The 21,198-nt window shown below is 35.5% G+C and overlaps 1 protein-coding gene across 4 annotated transcripts; it reads left to right on the plus strand.

Annotated features, from left to right (window-relative positions):
• The first annotated feature begins 5,764 nt into the window (after positions 1 to 5,764).
• Positions 5,765 to 13,705, plus strand: LOC122291557 (carbamoyl-phosphate synthase large chain, chloroplastic). Of its 4 annotated transcripts, none has more exons than XM_043099340.1 (5): positions 5,765 to 7,312; positions 8,258 to 8,950; positions 10,131 to 11,701; positions 12,203 to 12,230; positions 13,278 to 13,705. In XM_043099340.1, exons 1-3 carry the CDS (start codon positions 5,966 to 5,968, stop codon positions 11,679 to 11,681), a joined length of 3,591 nt encoding a protein of 1,196 aa, XP_042955274.1. In that variant the 5' UTR covers positions 5,765 to 5,965; the 3' UTR covers positions 11,682 to 11,701; positions 12,203 to 12,230; positions 13,278 to 13,705. The 4 variants fall into 4 exon arrangements, with proteins under 4 accessions (XP_042955274.1, XP_042955275.1, XP_042955272.1 ...); XM_043099341.1 differs by having other exon boundaries at positions 13,325 to 13,705; XM_043099338.1 differs by lacking the exon at positions 12,203 to 12,230 and having other exon boundaries at positions 5,766 to 7,312.
• Positions 13,706 to 21,198: the final 7,493 nt, after the last annotated feature.

A 21,198-nucleotide genomic window follows, 5' to 3' on the forward strand; every position in this document is an offset into this window, starting at 1 on the left:
AGCATCCCCTAGCCCCCCCTCCCGTCGTCGCCTAGCAACAACTCAGGGGACGTCACTCAGTTTATTCCGCTCTCGAGTGACCAGAGGAGCTCCACCGAGATAATACCCTATCCTGGCTTGGGGTCGTGATACACACGCACCCGAAAATCCACTTACGCCAATAAAATAGGCTTTTCTCAATTAAATAAAAATGCATGTGCATGCACCATGTAAATGCGATATTAATGCACAAAATAATCAACCATCCATAAATCAATAAAACCAAGCACTCCGTCCACAACCCATCTGACCCCCGAACTCCTCGGACTCAGTTCGGAATCAGCCAACCAACAGATAAATATTTATTGAATGAGAAAAATATATTTAAATCTAAAAGTAGAATTTGGAAAATACTTACAGCGCTATATGGTATTTTTAGAAAGCTTGCGGCATTGCAAATGGCGGAAGGAAAGCAACGTAACAGTAAAATTTCACTGTGGCCGTAGGTTGTAAAATACTCACTTTTGAACGGGGACAAACCAAGGCTCGGGATTGATAGGGAATGGCCTTGAGATATTTATGAAGTTAAGGGAAATGAGTTTTGGCCGTCTGTGATGGTGGAAATGCCGGTCGAAGGCCAAAAAGGGGCTGAACGGAGTTGAGCTCGTGGGAGCTGCTCCGGCAATGGATCAAGGCCGGAAATGGGTGGTTTAGGTCGGCAAGAGGTAGGGGAAGAAGCTATGAAAAGATGGTGGTTGGAGGTGGTGCGACGGCGTCGGAAACGGTGAAAAACCGTATGGCTTGGAGGAGCTCATGGCGGCTAACGGTGGCTCGGATGGAGGTGAAACTTGGTGTGGATGTTCACCGGTGAGAGGGGAAGAAAAATGGGTGGGTGGTGTAGGCCACACCACCGGCGAGCGGCGGTTCTGGGCTGCGAAAGCAACCTGCGACAGGGGCAAAAACAGAGCAGGTGCAGCGACTTCCGGCGGCTCTCGAAGGCTAACGGCTAGTCCAATGGCTCTGAAAATTGGTGGGGATGATCTCTGATGGAAGGGGAAGAGAATGGTGGTGGCGGTGCACTAAACGGTGGCTGGACAGCCGAGAACTGGGCTGACAAACAAGCGGCGACGAAAGGAGAAAAAGGAGCTGCTGCGTATGCGGGAGAGGAGGAAGAAGAAAGAAAAAGAAAAGGAAGAAAAAGAAGGAAAAAGAAAGAAAAAGAAAAAAAAAAGAAAATAAAAGAAAATAAAAGAAAAGAAAAAATAAGGGAAAGAAATGAGGTCCAGTCCTCACTCCGGAAACCAAAACAGATCCGCCGAAAACGATATTAAAAATCGTAAAACGACTAAAATAAATTAAACACAACATCAAATAAATAAAAACTAATTAAAATACATTAATTTAAAATAAATAAACTAATATATTAATTAAATTAAAAACAACAATTCAGTGAAAATACACGTAAAAGCGGGTCATCACATATTGTGTTTACAGAATTACTTACATTATCATGTTTGAATTAATGTTATACAGGTAACTAGATTTAATTGTATAGTTTCGATTTATTGTGTATTATAATATTCTTCTCTATATGTCTAATATTCAGTCATTTATTTAAATGTCTTCTTCATTTATGTTAGTAATTTATGAATTTAAATTAAGATCTGTTATACTTATAAATATGATATTTTTGTATATGAAAAGGGAAAAAATGTGGATGGTGTATACATCAATAAAGGATATCACTCCGAAAACAAAAAACTGGAAGATTAAGATGATCGTTGCGGAAAAGTCACCTAAACAAATAAGCCAACGCACAGCAGTGAAGTACCAAAATTTGATATTAATTGATAAAGAGGTATAATATTTGTTAGCATATATTATGTTTCCAATTTTCAATATCCTTTGAAATTAGAGGTTCTTGTATTCTATATTATTATTAAAAAATATCAATTACATTAAATTTATTTATTTATCTTTTTACGACATTTTTTGTTTAAAAAAATACAAAAATTATTTAAAATAATTAGTATAGTAAAATAATCCTCATAATTTTATATAATACACTACTAATCACAATTATTTTTATTATTGGTTCAGGAAAATCGAGTGCAGTCGACAATGTTTGGAACTGATATTGACCCTCGAGAGAACATTTTAAAAATTTTACAGTCCTATTATATCATCGATGCATATGTCAAACCAGTAGATCCAAAATACCAAATTGAAGAATATCAATATCAATGGACCCTGAACTCAAAAACAACAATAGAAGATGTTCCACAGAAAGAAGAGCAAATAGATGCACTGAAATATGAGATCGTCCCATTCAAGGACTTGGAGGCTTATAGAGGGTCGATTGGAGAAATAGGTAATTTAATTTAAATTTTATTATAAATTAATTATCAATAAATTAACATTTCACATTCAAATATTTAGATATTTTAGCTGTCGCAATTAAAATTAAGCCAATTAAAGAGATAACGACAGCATCTGGACCAACAACGATCCGGGAGATATATGTTATTGATGAAAGGTAAAAAATTCTTATAACTTCTCATCTCTTTTAAAATTGAATTCCAATATTAATTTAGGAATATTTTATTAACTCTTTTAATTATTTCAATCTTGTAGCTTGAACCCCATATGTTTGACTATGTGGGGTCGATTTGTCCAAGACGAATGTCAGAAAATATAAGATATTATTGAAGATAAGCCGATAATTCTTGGAACAAAAATATCTGTTGGATCATATAACGGTATTTATAATAATAAAACAGTTTAGATATTTTTCCATATCGTATATATCAGCACTAATATTGATGTCAATTTCATCAAAGGATTGTCTCTATCATCACGTCCATCAAGTACCTTTATAATCAATCCCCTTCTTCCTGAGGCAGCTGCAATAAAGCAATGGTAATTCTTGAAAATTAAAAATGACATATTAATGCATTTTTATTAGAGTTATTTATGTCATTTACATGTATATTTCATTTCCTTACATTATTATTCTTTTCTGAATTTTAAGGGCGGAGAATAACGATTTGATAATTAGAAGTATTATTGCAAGATCCTTGACCTACCCATCTGCATCACTGTCACCTGTTGGTATTCGGGAAATTGTGAAGAATTGTGAAATTACATATAAACTAAGCAAACGTGCATTGCATGTTGCTTTCACCTAGTATAATAAAAAATAGCTATTCTAACGTGGAGACTAATATAAATAGAATAGTTAAAATCTAAATTCATCTTATATTTATCAAAATTATCGTTTATATACGCATAATCCATTCACAATACTTTTAGTAAATCAACTTTACAAGTTGTCAAGTTGCCTCTTTCTCTCTCGGTGCAAGACATCCCTACACATTAAATATGTTTATTCATCTATTTTTATTTTTTAATAATTAAGAAAGTAATTATTAATGAAATTTCTATATTTTTTTATTTTTTTAATAATTAAAAATGTTTAAAAAGTATTAAAACTAATTAAAAAACTCATTTATACTCTTATATATAAATAGTATAAACATTTGATAGTTACCTAACATTGCCCTTTGAAAAACACGAAAAGCCAATCCTATTTTCTCTTGCCTCCTTTTCGTGTTTTTAAAATCTAAAATGAGGTGTCTCTCTTTTGGCCCATCTTCCATCCACTATGTATTTTGTTTCTTACCGTCAATGGGATTAAAAATTATCATTAATTTATTAGGCAACAATGTTGATGCTAACTAGGCAACATGCACTACATACAATTTTATAATGGCAAGTTTGTATATATAGTCAATTTTAAAACGAGTATAATTTATTATTAAAAATTAATTTATTTTATTAAATCTTAAATTTATCTAATTTTTTAAATTTATACATTTTTAAACTGCATTCATTTATCTTTCACTCAATAATTCGTTATTTTATAATTTTAATCTATCATTGTTCATAACAACATACTTCAAAGTTCCCACTCCTTTCGATTATCATATACAAAAACTAAAACAATCTACCGAATCGAATAATTTAATTATGAGTCATATAACATACATTTATTTTTATGTATTTTATCATTAATTTAATTATCTCATAATTTTGTGAATATTAATTAAATTGTTTGAGTTAAAATATTTTTTTGAGTTTTGAAAAATGAGAAAGAAAATGTTAGATAAACATAAGAATTAATATTTGTAATTATAGAGTGCACACTCATTTTTAAAAAAATGAGTAAATATGTGATCCACATAAAAATATTAATTTTTAAATAGTAAATTTCACTTTTTTTCAAAAGGAGTAGACCATGTTTGCACAACTAATGACTGTAGTTAGTATTACTCAATAAAAATATTATAAAATTGAAAATTTGTTTGAATTTTTAAAAAATTTGATTGATTTTTGTGTTTTGTTTAAAATTTAGAAAAATTAAAGATTTAAAATTGAAAAGTATGTTTTGTTTGAATGATATTTTTGGAAAAAAGTATCCTTAGAATAGTCTCCAAAAACAAATTAAAAAAAAAAATAATTATTAGATAAATAATATTAGATATAATCTTAACATGTACAAGTTACAAGCTTTGCATACAATCATTGAAAAATCCAAGAGAAATTCGAGACATGTAAAAACAATAATTTCGGTTTTTTTTTTTAAAGCACTTAGAATTTATACACTTTAAAATTATATATAACATTATTAAAAAAGTAATATTGGATTTGGAAGAGGAGAAGATTTAAAAAGATTTGATACGATTGATAATAATTCTTTAATTTGGAAAGAATATGAAATGGCATCACTTCAAAATCTTTTTCCCGCATTAACATTTAACAAACCTGATCATGAAAGTCACGTCTGGTAACAAGAATATACTATGCAGCATATGCCCCCAAATTGATGGTGTTAGCGCTGATGAGGAAAGAGGCTTTAAATTATTTTTTTAATTTTAAATGTGGGTATTTTTTTAATATTAAGAATAATAAAATAATTATAATCATTCTACTAAATTGTCATATTTTAAAATATTGCCGCGAAAAGAAATATGTATAAAGTTAATATAAGAACGTTGGGCAAGTGACACTACAATGGACAAATTGATTAATAAATAGATTTGAGTAATGCTAAGAATAAATTTCAAATGCAAAAATATTGTAGAAGCCTTTTAAAAAATAATAATTTTTTTATTTTTATTTTATAATGAGATCCATTTTTTAATATAAAAGAAAGAAATGATTTGTATAAATCTTAAATAGATAAGTTTCGTGCAAACTTTTGTAAAAAAGTAAACCTCAAATTGAAAAAATGTAAAAAAATATTTTTTTAGTAGAACCCACTTTTTTACAAAGGGCTCATATGAGACTTATTTATTCGGAGTTTATACCTAATATTGTTCTGTAAAAATAAATAGAAAAACTTAGTAATAATTTTTTAAAAATATATTATATATTATTTAATAATAATAATAAGGTAAAATTTTAAAAATAAATAGCATTATAATAATATTTTATATAATTTTTGTGTTTTTTATTGTACCTGATGCAGTTTGGATAATAAGTTGAGATGATATGAGTTAAGATAAGAGTTTAATAAAATATTATTAGAATATTATTATTTTAATATTATTATTATTTTAAAATTAAAATTATTTATTATATTTTATTTATTATTTTAAATTATCCTAATAGATTAATAAAATGGATTTGGGCAAGTGACAATTTGGGCCTCGACTTCTGTCAGCACGACCCGCCCCAGTTTAACGCCTGGACAGCGACATCGCCACTACTAAACCCTAGTCTTTTCAAGTTGTCCTGTTTGCCTTTTCCACCACTTTTTGTTCCACTTTTATATATCCAACCAGGTCAGCCTCCATTATCAACCTTCTCCAATATCTTCTCAGCCTCCATTTGATTATTCTCTAATCTCTCTCTCTATCTCTAGCTCCGTTTTTGTATGTTGCAGTTTCTCCGAACTTGTTGAAGAGAGTGACATTCAGCGACCATGGGCTATTGCATCAACTGTGATACTCTGTCTTCCAAGTTCGCTCTTTCGCGACCGTCTTCCATTTCCTCTCACTTCAAACGCTTGTTGTCGAAACCAAACAGTGACCGGGTACTTTTCTGCTCCAACGAGCTCCGCAATAAGAGATACTTAGCCCCTTTAAGCCTCCGACCATGGCCGGTTCAGCTCGCTCGGCACGAGGTGGACTATCGGTCCCGAGTCGGATCGGTTCAAAGCAAACAATCGGACGTCTCCATCGCCGATTCGAGACCCAAGTTGGGGAAAAGGACCGACCTGAAGAAGATTATGATAATCGGGGCTGGGCCCATTGTGATCGGGCAGGCATGCGAGTTCGATTACTCGGGCACTCAAGCTTGCAAGGCGCTCCGCGAGGAGGGATACGAGGTCATTCTGATCAATTCTAACCCGGCCACGATCATGACCGACCCGGATTTGGCTGATAGGACCTACATTGCGCCGATGACTCCAGAATTAATCGAGCAGGTGCTCGAGAAGGAGCGACCCGACGCTCTATTGCCCACCATGGGCGGCCAGACAGCGCTGAACCTCGCGGTGGCGTTGGCAGAGAGTGGCGCGCTCGACAAATACGGCGTCGAATTGATCGGTGCCAAGCTCGAGGCCATCAAGAAAGCAGAGGATAGAGACTTGTTTAAGCAGGCCATGAAGAGCATCGGGATTAAAACGCCGCCGTCGGGGATTGCCAACACGTTAGATGAGTGCATAGAAATTGCGAACAATATTGAGTTTCCATTGATTATCAGGCCCGCCTTCACTTTAGGAGGTACCGGCGGCGGTATTGCTTATAATAAGGAGGAATTTGAAACCATATGTAAGGCTGGGCTTGCAGCGAGCCTGACTTCGCAGGTTTTGGTGGAAAAATCTCTGCTAGGATGGAAGGAGTATGAACTCGAGGTCATGAGAGACCTGGCCGACAACGTGGTCATTATATGTTCCATTGAGAATATCGACCCGATGGGAGTTCATACTGGGGATTCGATTACTGTGGCGCCAGCCCAGACATTGACCGATAAGGAGTACCAGCGGCTTCGGGATTACTCCATAGCTATTATTCGGGAAATTGGGGTTGAGTGTGGTGGTTCCAATGTGCAGTTTGCCGTTAATCCTCAAGATGGTGAGGTGATGGTGATTGAGATGAACCCGAGGGTGTCGCGGTCCTCGGCTCTGGCATCGAAGGCTACAGGGTTTCCGATAGCTAAGATGGCCGCTAAGTTGTCCATCGGTTATTCGTTGGATCAGATTCCAAATGACATCACAAAAAAGACCCCAGCTAGTTTCGAGCCTTCAATAGATTATGTGGTGACTAAGGCAAGTGTTTCTTTTTAGCTTTAGTAGCATCGTTGTTGTTATTCAGAATCAAGATTATCTTGTCTCTTAAAATATGAATTAAGTAATTCTATACTATATAGTGGGTTTAGTTTGAAAAGATATAAGTGCATTTTAGTGTATGCGATCCCACGTTACTTATATTCTCCGTTTCACACTTGTCTCCTATTTTAAATCTTTTCAGGGCAGTTGTTCTGCACTTGTTCAGTTTCAGTGTACTTATAAAAAAAAAAAAAAAAAAGAGTTGTTCTGCACATGCTGTCCCCCCCGCCCCCCTCTTCTCTCTGCTTTCTTTGACATTTATCGTCGGAGCTTTAATATCATACGCGAGCTGTTTTCATCTTACGTTGATATGACATTTATCTAAGAGTTTGGAGAGGACTAAAGTGCAGCTTGGCAACCATTACCCAAATGATTAATAACTTCCTTTTTCGGCCCCTCTACCAAATCTGGGTGCCATCAAATGTTGCAACAACTAGAGTTGTCTCGAGTACTAGAGCATTTTGTATACAGTTGTATCACAAAAAAGAACGATTTCGTACAATTTGGCTTGCCTTTTCTTTAAGTAAATGATCAATCTTGGCAGAAGTGGTCTTATTTTCTTATTTGATTGCCATCATGCATTTTTCAGAGACAAAATTATATATGCATGTTAATGGCTTGAAGAGAAAGAGATCTCCTCCCCCCCCCCCCCCCCCCCCCCCCCCCCCCCCCCGGGGGGGCGCTTGAAAGAAAATAAATTTTATACTAATAATGTTTAAGATTGATGCTATGTTCAAAATTGAGCCATGATTATCCATTAGCTCTTGCTAACTTCCACTAATATTTTTTGTTAGATTCTACACATGCAGGAAGGAATAGAGTCTTTCTTGTTCCCCCCTCCTCATCCTACTTATCAATTTGCTTTTCATCAACTTTGACATGCAGATCCCCCGGTTTGCATTCGAGAAGTTCCCTGGTTCTCAGCCATTACTGACAACTCAAATGAAATCTGTTGGTGAGTCCATGGCAGTAGGCCGCACGTTCCAGGAATCCTTCCAGAAAGCAGTTCGATCACTGGAATGTGGCTACTCAGGATGGGGTTGTGCACAGGTTAAAGAACTTGAAAGGGAATGGGAAGAGTTGAAGTATACCCTTCGGGTCCCTAATCCAGATCGAATCCATGCCATATACGCTGCAATGAAGAAGGGGATGAAGGTAGATGATATTCATGAGCTGAGTTTCATTGACAAATGGTTCCTCACACAGCTTAAAGAGCTAGTAGATGTGGAACAGTTCCTCCTTGTTCGTAGTTTGTCTGATTTGACCAAGAGCGACTTCTATGAGGTGAAGAGAAGAGGTTTCAGTGATAAGCAGATTGCCTTTGCAACTAAGTCCACTGAGAAAGAAGTCCGATCAAAGCGTTTGTCTTTGGGTGTGACTCCAGCATATAAGCGAGTAGATACTTGTGCAGCAGAGTTTGAGGCAAATACTCCTTACATGTACTCTTCCTATGATTTTGAGTGTGAGTCAGCTCCAACTCAAAGGAGGAAGGTTTTGATTTTAGGTGGAGGACCAAATCGGATTGGTCAGGGGATTGAATTTGACTATTGCTGTTGCCATACATCCTTTGCCCTTCAGGTTTGTCCTGTTGACTATTTTTTTTTCCTCCATCTCCTCTTTTTATATTGTGTTTCTCTCATTAAGAGAACCAGGCCAATCTATCATGCATGGACAGTTTATTGACATGAGAAGGCAACAAACTACTAGCTGAATCATATTGCCATATGAGAAAATTTATTTATAAGCCTTATTTTTTACACACCCAACACACTGCCAATGTGGAAGCTTTCCACATCAACTATGCTAAAAGATGATTGGTGTTTTGATTTTTTTAAAGTTGTAATGGGTCCCACTATAGGTGGTGTGCTAACTCACCGGCTTATGTGTAGCAAAACTCATTTCCATATATTATTTGGTTATTTGAATGATCAAACATCCTAGCCATGAGTCTTCTACTATAGGCTCTTGAATTAGGTGTGTTGAACTTTTGATTTGGAGTCGGAAGTAGATAAATTTAGTTAGATACTTTATTGGTAGCCTATGGTTGGATAGAAATATTTAAGATGAGTTTGATAAACAATTGTGGAATTCATATTCTATTTTAAAATGTCCAAATTTTATAAGATGGAAAAAATGAATAGAAGAAACAAGCCTGTTTATTCTTGATTCTTTGTTTACCTCATAAAATTGTAATGGGCAGCATCAAATGACATTTATGGATCACATATGAACTTCATTCATGATAAAATGAATGTGTTTAATTAATTGTCGCACACGTATGCATGCATGGGATTAGTATTATTAATGAAAACGTGTTATCTAAACACAATCTTTTACTGATTAAATCTTTGATTTCACTGTGACGTATCTGTGGTTAGTTTTAATATATGTTTAACCAGATTGGATTTGGATCATTTCTAATCCCTTGTCTGCCAAAATGATGATTTAATTCCTGTAATTGTTGGAAACCAGTCCAAAAAGTGGTCTACTCATTGTATATTTGGATGGGATAGTGGTATAAAAAAACCTGGTTTTACCAGGCCTTGTTGCTCTAATATGGTTAATCCTTATTGCGGCCATAATGATCATTGGTTAATTGATGTGATTATACAAAAACAGTCCAAAAATGGCCCAGTGACTGTATATTTAAATGAATTGACGACTATATTCTTAGAAGCCTGGCTGCACATGGTCTTGTTGCTTTAATGTGCTAACTATTAGTTTTATCATTATATTTTCTTCTTTTCCCATTTTGCAGGAAGCAGGATATGAGACAATCATGATGAATTCAAATCCTGAAACAGTATCAACTGATTATGATACGAGTGATCGTCTATACTTTGAGCCCCTGACCATTGAAGATGTCATAAACATAATTGATTTGGAACGACCTGATGGAATCATTGTGCAATTTGGGGGTCAAACACCACTGAAGCTGGCTCTCCCAATCCAGCGTTATTTAGATGAACACAAGCCCAAGTGTGCCAGTGGGGCGGGGCTTGTACGGATTTGGGGTACATCGCCTGATTCCATAGATGCAGCTGAAGATAGAGAGAGGTTTAATGCAATATTGAAAGAGTTAAACATTGACCAGCCAAAAGGAGGAATTGCCAAGAGCGACAGTGATGCCATTGCCATTGCCGCAGACATTGGGTATCCTGTTGTTGTCCGGCCTTCATATGTATTGGGTGGCCGTGCAATGGAGATTGTATATAGTGATGAAAAGCTTGTGAAATACCTGGAAAATGCTGTTGAGGTGGATCCAGAACGACCTGTATTGATTGACAGGTATTTATCTGATGCTATTGAGATTGATGTTGATGCACTTGCTGACTCACAAGGTAATGTGGTGATTGGTGGGATCATGGAGCACATCGAGCAGGCTGGCGTCCATTCGGGTGACTCGGCTTGCATGATTCCAACACAAACTGTCCCAGCTTCTTGCTTGGACACAATTAGGTTATGGACTACAAAGTTGGCTAAGAGGCTGAATGTATGTGGTCTCATGAATTGCCAGTATGCAATTACAGTTTCAAGGGAGGTTTACTTGCTCGAGGCAAATCCTCGTGCTTCCCGTACTGTTCCATTTGTGTCAAAGGCTATTGGACACCCATTGGCTAAGTATGCTTCCCTCGTCATGTCGGGGAAATCCCTTCATGAACTATATTTCACAAAAGAGGTAATCCCTAAATATGTGTCGGTCAAGGAAGCGGTTCTTCCATTTGAGAAGTTCCAGGGCTGTGATGTTTTGTTAGGGCCTGAGATGCGTAGCACTGGTGAGGTGATGGGCATTGATCCTGATTTTGCTATTGCATTTGCGAAGGCCCAAATTGCAGCTGGCCATAAACTACCACTTTCTGGTACTGTGTTCCTAAGCTTGAATGATTTGACAAAGCCCCATCTTGAAAGAATTGCAAGGGCCTTTCTGGCGCTGGATTTTAGTATTGTTTCAACTTCGGGGACGGCCCATGTTCTTGAATTAGCAAAGATTCCAGTGGAGCGAGTGCTGAAGGTGCATGAGGGTCGGCCACATCCTGGTGATATGCTTGCTAACGGGCAGATCCAGCTGATGGTGATTACAAGCTCAGGTGATGCACTTGATCAGATTGATGGAATGAAGCTGAGAAGAATGGGTCTTGCTTACAAGGTTCCTGTGATAACAACTGTTCCTGGAGCGTTGGCAACTGCAGCAGCAATAAAGAGCTTGAAGTCCAGCCCTGTTAAGATGATTGCTCTTCAGGACTTATTTGATGTTGAGGTTAAAACTGAGGGTAGTAAAGATTTGCAGTCAGCCTCTTCCTCTCTGTAATTTGGCTAGTAATTTCTCTGGTAAGCCCATGTACTTCCTTTTTTTTTTTTTTTTTTTTTTTAATTTAATACTTTTCTAATATGTATCCATTAATGTTGCATTGAACAGTTTTTTATTTAAATATTCTAAGTTGTTTGTTCTCACTAAAATCTTAACACTTCTTTTTCTTTTCAAATCTTTTTGTTTATGTGAGCTGATAAAAAATAATTTAGTGTTTAGGGGAAGATTTGATGTTGACATGTGGAAAATAATATCATATATGATGACGCAATTATCATTAGCCAGTAGTTCATTGCTATATGTTCTTTAATTCTCTTAAGAAAGTTGTTCAAACTTTGCTATTAGTGTACTGTTTCCTAACTCCCATTATAGAATCTTAGACGTGTGACTGAGTGAGTATTGTAGATACTAATTTGATATCCTGCTTCATAAGTTAACTATTACTGGATGCTTAACTTCTGTGGGCTTGTATGTGATTGCAGCATATTAGTTTATCTTACACATTTCAATGGTGTTTTCAGATAAATTTGGGCAAGGCTACTGGACTTGGTAATTTTGTACCTTATCTTTTAGGTGGGGGATTATGGGTTGTTTGAGAAGTTAGAAGAAAGGAGATGGTCTCATCTGATTCTCAAAACTTTTCATAATTTCCTTCTTAAACATCACTCAAAACACAAAACACTTTTCAATTACAAATTTTCAACCTTTTCATCTGATCATTGTCTAATCATTACAACTTTCTCAAACTTTCAAACAATTTTTAACTTTTATAATATTTTTATTCAACTTTTTCTCTCTCCTTCCCAGAACCCATTACAACATATTAACTTAAACAATTTCACTACTATTCACAAACCATTTCACTATTAGTCACAAAATTCTTATCTCATTTTATTACCCAAACATGCAAATCTTAATTATGTTTTGTCATATTGGGATCAGCATACTTCGTTTATGTGAGTGTCTTTGATGGTGTTTCGATTTCAAAGAACTTGGTCAACTTCAGAAGTGCTGTTAGGTTGTTAAATGTGCTGAATTCATGTCAGATGCATACAGCATTCAATCTATTGGCACAAAGGTTGATTAAAAGATTCCAGCACTACACAGCTCTTACATTTATCCCCATGTATTTTTTATAATATTAGCTGAAAATGTATGAGATTTCATTTTTCCTCAACCGGTTATTTGTCATACTCGTTGGATTACATGAATTTATTTAATAGAAATGATAAAAGTATTTTCACAACAGTCCACAGGTACCTACATAAACCACCAATTTAAACTTTTATTCGTACTTAAGCTTATATTACTGTACCATGTAAGCATCTGGGAGCGGATGTATCCCTCATCTCCTGCAAGAGGGATACTCCCCTGTAGCCTGCAGCCAACTATACGACAAGCCTCTTAGATGCTAAAATGCTTCGTAGTTGGGAAAAAGGGTGATTTTTATCGCCTTCTTCTGGGCACCAAGTTTGTTTTAGCAAACGAATGAATCCATATCAATTTCTTTTTTAAATTTTTTTCCGACTCATTTATCAAAGGAGCCTTTGGTATTACCGACCATTTTAAGCATTATTTTGTTTGATGTTATTCTAGGATATATTACCCTCAACAGCTGATCTATCAGACACGCCTCTGTGCAGAGATATCTCTTAACATCTGGACCGGAGTATCTATGAGTTTCTCTCCACCTGATTGTAGTGATTCCAGCCTGGGCAGATGTGCTTGATAACGTGATTGACGGGTTCAGATTGAATCTGTGTGGTGCTTGTAAAAAAAAACCTGAACATTCACACAGTTCATTATTTTAGCTATTAATATAGCTTGTGAAAGTGGCTGATTATGTAAGTTTGAAAGTGGTCTCGTGTAAAAGGTTGAACATTCGTCCAGCTTAAGTTACCCCATATGGACTTTTCCTTTGAATATGGGAAAATAAATTCCGTTCCTGTAAGCATATTATATATATATATAGATGTCAAGTTGAACCTTACATCTACTGATGAATCTGAACCTTCTAGAGACAAGACCCCGAGGTTGCATTGAATAATTCTTTCAACTATTGCTGCTGACTGGTTTGAACTTATTGAAAAATTGACTTGTTTCATGCTTTTACTATTATGATGAGCAGCAAAAAATGCTTTTATTGCTACTTGCATATCATATCATATTCAGAATTTTATGAAAGGTTTTTCTCTTGGACTCGATCACTGATATTCCTACTGTCAGTAGAACTTACATCAGTAAACATTTAAAGAGCCACAAAAAGGGGTGATATTTTTCTGGATCTTTGTACCATGTTGGATGGAATGCAGCATCGCACTTAGATTTTAAAACTTTAGGCTTATATTATTGAGTAATGCTACTTCGCTGCCGTCGGCGTTCCCCATAGGATAAATGTTATTTTTTATTTTTCTTTTTTTTTCTTCTCCATATTTTTAAAAAATAAAGAAATACATCAATATACTAATATTTATTTCTTAATCATTAGGGCACACTAGCAATTATGTGGAATTTGTCACATGAGCACATGGTAATTAAATTCAGATTTGATGGGCGAATTAATGATCAATAATCCTTTTTAAAAAAAATAGAAAATAAAAATAAAAAACAAGAAAATCTACTAGATGAAATAATATATATCCTAAAAAAGTATAAACTCTAGAAGATCTTCCTCACCTCACCTAGAGTTCTAAACAGGCATGAACTTGTCATAAATTCCAACAATGTGTACTTTGTCTGTAACAGGAAATTTCAACATCCTGTAATCTGTCTTTGATTTTTGTGGCAGACCGTGGACATCTAAAACCCAAGACAATGGCCTCTCTAAAATATCAAGACATCCTTTTGCCAGCATGCGTAACATTTTTGACAGAAAATCAAACTCTCAAACGTGTGCACATTTCAATTTTGACAGATCAGAAAGAGAGTCTTGAGTGGGAAACTGGTTGGAATCAATGGAACTAAGACGTTAATTCTGCACTAAACCGTGTGGGCCTCAAACCCACATAGCAGAATGGACTTTGGAACTAATATTTAGCTTATATTTCAGGGAAGCTCTAGAAAACTGACAACTTGCAACCACTTTAATGGAACATGTCATTTGAAATTCTGAAAAAACAAACAGTACCTTACTAGGTTTTTTTTCATATCATGGACGTCATGCTCTACATATCTGTGCACATTAATTTGGTGTACAGCTTAGGTTTGCATCATATCAGCACAAGATAATTCGATCCTATTTTGGTCAAGTCTTTAGAATGTTTTGGTCGTGGTCTTCCTTCCCACATGTTCCATTGGCCTTGCTGCCCTTTTTTTTGGGGCTGCGAAGTTACTTTAAAAGAGAATCAATTTGTAAAAAACTACACCCCACATATATGTAAAAGTGTGACACATCGATTAATACATACATAAAAGTATATGAAAAATTATAATTAAGTATGCAAATGTTGCATAATCATTTAAAAATTATTATCGACACAAAGAGATTATACAAAGTAAAATTCACAAACTGATATGGTTTCATGAAATATGTTAGATCTATTTTATAATTAAAATAAATTTACAATTTGACGTACCACATCAAGACACATAAACTCATGAATTTACTTTTATATAATCTCTTTATGGTTAAAATATTTTTCTAACAGGACTTGATTTATAAAAACTGTCATCCATCCTGACTATTAATTAGATCACGCCATGGATGTGAAGTTATATATTCTCGTCAGCCAATTTAGACTGGAATCAACTAAACAGGCTGGTGGAAGAATTTGCATTTATCAAGTGTGCAAACCTGCTTTTTCCCATCATAAATATTGGAAAAAGTAGGATGACCGGAGAATGGAAAGTACAGATGCCGTATAACAGAAGTGCACTTAGGGAGGGAGGGGGCACATGACAAGTATATGGCACTATATATCATTTGTCCATGACCATTCTTTCTGATCAAGACATTATTAAAATTTGAACCTTAAATTGGTAGGACCCTTCCTACGAAGACTTGTTGAATGACTCCTCTGTGATCAATGAATTTGATCATAATTGTAGTCATCTTTTTAGTTAGTTATATGTCATGAATTCGAGACAATTCTTTTCGTTTTAATTGGCATTTAGCTAGCATGAGGTTGTTTTCCTTTGCGTGTAAAACATTTTACTTGAAACTTCAACGTTTTACGTAATTTATGTTTAGAAGATGATCGAACTCCGTACGTACTCGTGCTGCTTTTGTAGACAAGCAGCTTACTACTGTTACTGGTAATTATAACATCATTAATGATCCTCTCGATCCATCCGTCATGTCATGCACAAAGTATATGGTTATGTTAGGCAGATCATCACTAGCTTAATTCATTAGCAATGGCTTGGATATATATTATATCATGTACTTACGTACGCACATGCATAACCCAAGAAAATTGTCACGTTATTACCATATCGATCGAGTGGCTGATCTCAAAGCTAGATCCAAGTACTGCAATTTGTTCTCTCTCTCTCTCTCTCTCTCTCTCTCTCTCATTAAACTACGTCAGTACTACGTACTTCGATCCACCCCTCCCTATGAATTATATATTGATTCATTAGTTTTTGTAATATGATCATTTTCAATTTATTATATATTATTTTCCATAATTGACACCATGGAATTTATAATGTGAAGTACTTCTGTTGAATGAAAAATAAGATTAAGTATATAAAAAATGATTTGTATAGGTATAAAGTCATGTAAAAGTTTGGTATTGACCTTTTAAGAAAAAAGTAGAATTCATATGAAAAAATAGTTTTTTTCATAATTTGTTCCACTTTTTTTTTTTAAAAGGGTGACATGTGCCGAGCTTGCACGCCATTGATTAGCATTTAGTAATATTACAAAAATTCTATTTATCATTATCACATAATACAAACCATATATTTTTATTTTATTTTATTTTTTATTTTTTTCTTTTACTAAATATGTGATATATGAATGATGAGTAAAAGAATTTAATTAATTTAAAAATAATAATACTAATTAAAAAAAAAGCTAAAAAAATTAAAAAATTAAAAAAAAAAAAAGCGATGTGTGGATAGGACTGTTCATCTGGGTTTCGGACCGGGTATTCGGGTGTACCCGGCCCGGAACCCGGATTTTAAATTCGGACCGGGTTTTGGCCTGGGTATATCCGGTTATGATCAGGTCCGAAATCCGGGTGCATCCAAGTTTTTTAAAAACCCAGAAATCCGGTTCCGGGTATTACCTGGATTTCTTCTTCTTCTTCTTCTTCTTTTAACTTACAAAGTTACAGTCGCTGGTGTCATAGACCATCGGAGCACAGATTGTGTATATTACAATGATCCTGTTCTTCTTTTATTTTATTTTTTTTAAAACTTATAGCCGCTGATGTGCTACACTAGACCATCGAAGCACAGATTGAGGGCCACTAACACGCCAAGCAGAAAACCACCGGAAGAAACCTCCATTGCCGCACGTCTTCCACACCCACGACGTTCTTACACCCACAATACAGAAATCTATGTTTTTAAGCATGAAAACAGAGCAAAACATTAACATACGTCCAGTAGAGCCCAGCCACCGGAAACCGCCAGGGTAGTGCCCCTTTTCTACTTCACCGAAACCAAAATACTTCTACCTGAAAAACCAGCTGCCATTGCATCTTGGAAGCCACCGTATGTCCAGTAGGCCTCCACGTTTCCTTCCTCAGCCGCAGATAACGCCGGTCATCACTTCTCCCTTTTCAGGTCGTCACCGCCAGCAGAAGACGCAGGGAACGAGCCTCCACCGTCTGACGCCAATCAGTTGAAGGTCAACACCTTCGCAGCAACCCCCCTAACCCGCGGACGTTGCATGGTATACGTAACTCTCTCTCTCTCTCTCTCTCTCTCTCTCTCTCTCTCTCAGTGTTGTTCCGCTGCCTCTCTCGTGTCGTTCCGTTGCCTCTCTCAGTGATCATCACTGGAGTCTGGGACGTTAGGTCCTTAAGTCACTAAGACTTAACCCGGGTTCCGTTGCCCCTTAGTTAAGTGGATTTTAAAAAAATCCGGGTATTGGGTTTAAACTCGGGTTCCGGGTTTAAAATCCGGAACCTGGTCTGGGTTCACCCGGGTTTTAAAAATGCTGGTTTCGGCCCCGATTAAGTCCGGGCCGAAACCCATAACCGAACACCCGATTATCCGGATTCCAGTCCGGTCTGGACTGGGTCCAGATGAACAGCCCTATGTGTGGAGATGATAAGTAACAAAGCTCTTTGGTATTACTCCGGCCATATATAGGGTCTAGATGAGGTCCCTAACACATGATCCAAAAGTACTTTAGAGCTAGGATACATTCACAATTCTGGATATTTGGGGGATCTAGATATAATTTTCCCTTTGTTTTCGTTCTCCTCTTCTAACCAAAAGGGGCATGCATGCTAGGGAACTGAAGTTTGGTTCAGTACTTAACCTGCTGAGCTATTGATAAGAACTCATCTTTTGTTATAATATGGCTGCTCATTGTTAGTATTTGCATTCTCATTGGATTGTTCAAATGCAAATAAAGTGAGAAGTTTGGCTAATAGAGCATAAAAATGTACAGCATTGGATTATACAAATGTAAACAAAATACTTTTAGCTACAATAAAACAAGTCTTTAGGTCATATTTGGTGTTTCCTGTAGCTAGACCAAAAGCATTAAAAAATTATTTCTTCCCTTGTAAACGTTCTCTCTCTTTGCACTTTAATTGCCTAGGAAACAAAATAATTAGTGTAAAATTTATTTTTTGAGTTTTAGAAATTACATTGTTTTATGTAGGGTGTAAATCGGTCCAGTCTGAGGGGGTGATGGATCGAAAATTTTGGTCTATGACGCCTTCGGACCAGACCGGTAGCTATCGGTTTAGTCGGTCCTACCCAATTATTATTTTTTAAAAAAAAAAATTTCTTTGTTTTTTCAAATAAATTTGTAAAAAAATTTAGTTAAATTACTAAATTAAAATTAAGTGAATTATTAATGTATATTATGTAACTAACTCATTAAAAAATATTTTACATGATCAATGGTAATAAATTAGATGAAAATTATACCATTAACTTATATAATTACTATATAAAAATAATATATTAAACAGTTTTTCTACGCTCAACCAGTAGTAGAGAACCGCAGGGTAACCGGTTGACACGGCATATGCCACGTCAGCCAATATATTTAAAAAAGAAAATAAAAAATTCATAGAAACTTCAGCTTCCACCGTCAACCCCCCCCCCCCCCCCCCCTCTCTCTCCCCAGACACTCGCAATTTCTCTTTAGTTGTTCTACACTTTCCAATGTCCAAAATCTCAGCTTTACCAGTCATGTGAATTTTGTAAGTTTTCAATGATATCCAAAACACTCTTTCCCTATTCTATGTTATGCCCACCTTCTGTCTCTCCCTTTTTCCATTCTGTGTTCTTGTAATAATTTTTATCCATAATCTAATTGTTTCACCGTGTCTCTCTTTCAATTGTTGATTTTCCATCTAGTTGTACATTTTTAGGGCATTTTTGCTGTTTCCTCTCTTATTTTCTTCTACAAAGAAAACTTTCCCTATCCCTCACCACACCTGCGGTTTTAGCCACACCCCTCTGCTATTTTCCCTGCAAAATATGAGAATTGCAGATTTAATCTTTGTTTGCTGCTCCCAAACCTAGTTTCTGACTTTTCTTTTTCTTTTTCTCTTGCTTTTTTGGGTTCTTTTGTTTGGTCTTTGAGCGTGTTTGTCCTTGGGGTTTACTTATTTAACTATGGGTCGTTGGAGAAAACAACAAGATAGAGTTCATCATAAAGGAGTGGAGAGAAGTGAGAGAACAACAACAATGAACTATGCTCAATTCATGGGAATGAGATTTCAGATCTGAGTACTTGGGAAGACAAAGAGAAGATGAAGGGGCTTAATGTAGAGCTTTGTGGGTTTGTGGGTTCGTAGATTTCAGATGCGGGTGGAGAAGACGAAGGGGCTTTGCTGGGTTCGTGGAGAAGATAAAGGGGGGAGTGGCTCTCGCTCTAGCTTCATGAAGAAGACGAAGACTTTTGTGGCTTTGTGGGATGGGAGCTTTGTGGGTCTAACAAGATGAAGAAGAACCGTGCCTCTTGATAAGCTGAAAGAAACGTGGTTGTTTCATTTTTGCCACGTAGGATGCGGTTCCCCCATGGTGTCTCTAGCTGGTTACAAATATCATTTTTCTATTAAATAATTAAAAATATTTTTAAAATATATATAAGAGTTCGGTCCGATCTAAGATTTATAGATCCTGAAACCAGAACGAATGATCATGGTCCATAATTTATGGGATTTAGACCGACCAGTCTAAAGTTTGGTTTGGTCTGATCCAGTTGATTTTTCTAGTCCAAACCAACCATCTTACACCCATAGTTTTAGGAAAATGAAATAATTTAAACTAATTTTTTAAAACCACTGCACTGTTCACCTCTAACTATCTTCTTTTTATCCAATTTCCTTTCAAAAGGCTATCTCCCTCGTGCATCGTTTACTTATTAATTAGGATTTTTACCATCTGTATCTACTAACTATATGTTAATTATAATTAAGATTTTTACAATTTGTCTCTATATTCTTTTGTTAGGATTTTTACCGTTTGTCTCAACCAATCATATGTTAATTATAATTTGATTATTAATTAACATATAATTAGTAGAATTGTAAAATATTAAAAAAATAAATTAGGAAAAAATATTATTAAATTATTAATATTTTATTATTATTTTAATTAATAGATAAATAATTCAACATGAAAATAGGTTTTGAATGGAATAGCAAAATACAAAACCTTGGAATATTATGCAAATTGCTCTTACTTTGTTGGCATTGGAGTAAACCATATAGAATAATGATAGACTTACAACTTTTTCACCATTATTTTATTATTTTAATGTATTTATTTATTTTTTATTTTTTAAATTATTTTTTAATCTATTTAATCATTAAAAAAAAATTTAAAAAATATACAATTTTATTGATAATCACTTTCTTAATCATTAAGTAAAAAAAAAATTTTAAAAAAATTAAAAAATTAAAAAAAAATAAAAGAGTAGAAGAATAGGGATAAGGCTATTTTATTCATAGAATAAAGTTTGCTCGTTTTTTCTGTTGGCAAAGGGTCCACACGGAAAAGACTCTTGGAGCAAGAGAAATATGAGCTAGCTAGCTAGCTGTACGTGTGTTGGTGAGAAAAACACGAGTCCAACTATTTCCAGTATTACTCCTCCATTAATATTGAAGCTCACCGCGTTTTTCCAAGCATGCAGTGGAAAACTTGGTGATCGCTGAAGATTAGAAACCCCTCAAAACTCAAAATAACGAGAGGCGAAAGCTCTACTTATAATATTTTAAAACTTAGGGTCGCAATCTTGAGAGACAGATTTGCAGAATTTCTTACTTCATGAGCGGAAAGGACCGCCTCTCCACCAACCTTACCCCACATGATATACTCTCTCTCTGCATACACACACCGATTGGCATATATACTTGAGAGTCGTTCTCAAGTA

This window comes from Carya illinoinensis, chromosome 13, assembly GCF_018687715.1.
Source record: "Carya illinoinensis cultivar Pawnee chromosome 13, C.illinoinensisPawnee_v1, whole genome shotgun sequence".
Taxonomy (NCBI): Eukaryota; Viridiplantae; Streptophyta; class Magnoliopsida; order Fagales; family Juglandaceae; genus Carya; species Carya illinoinensis.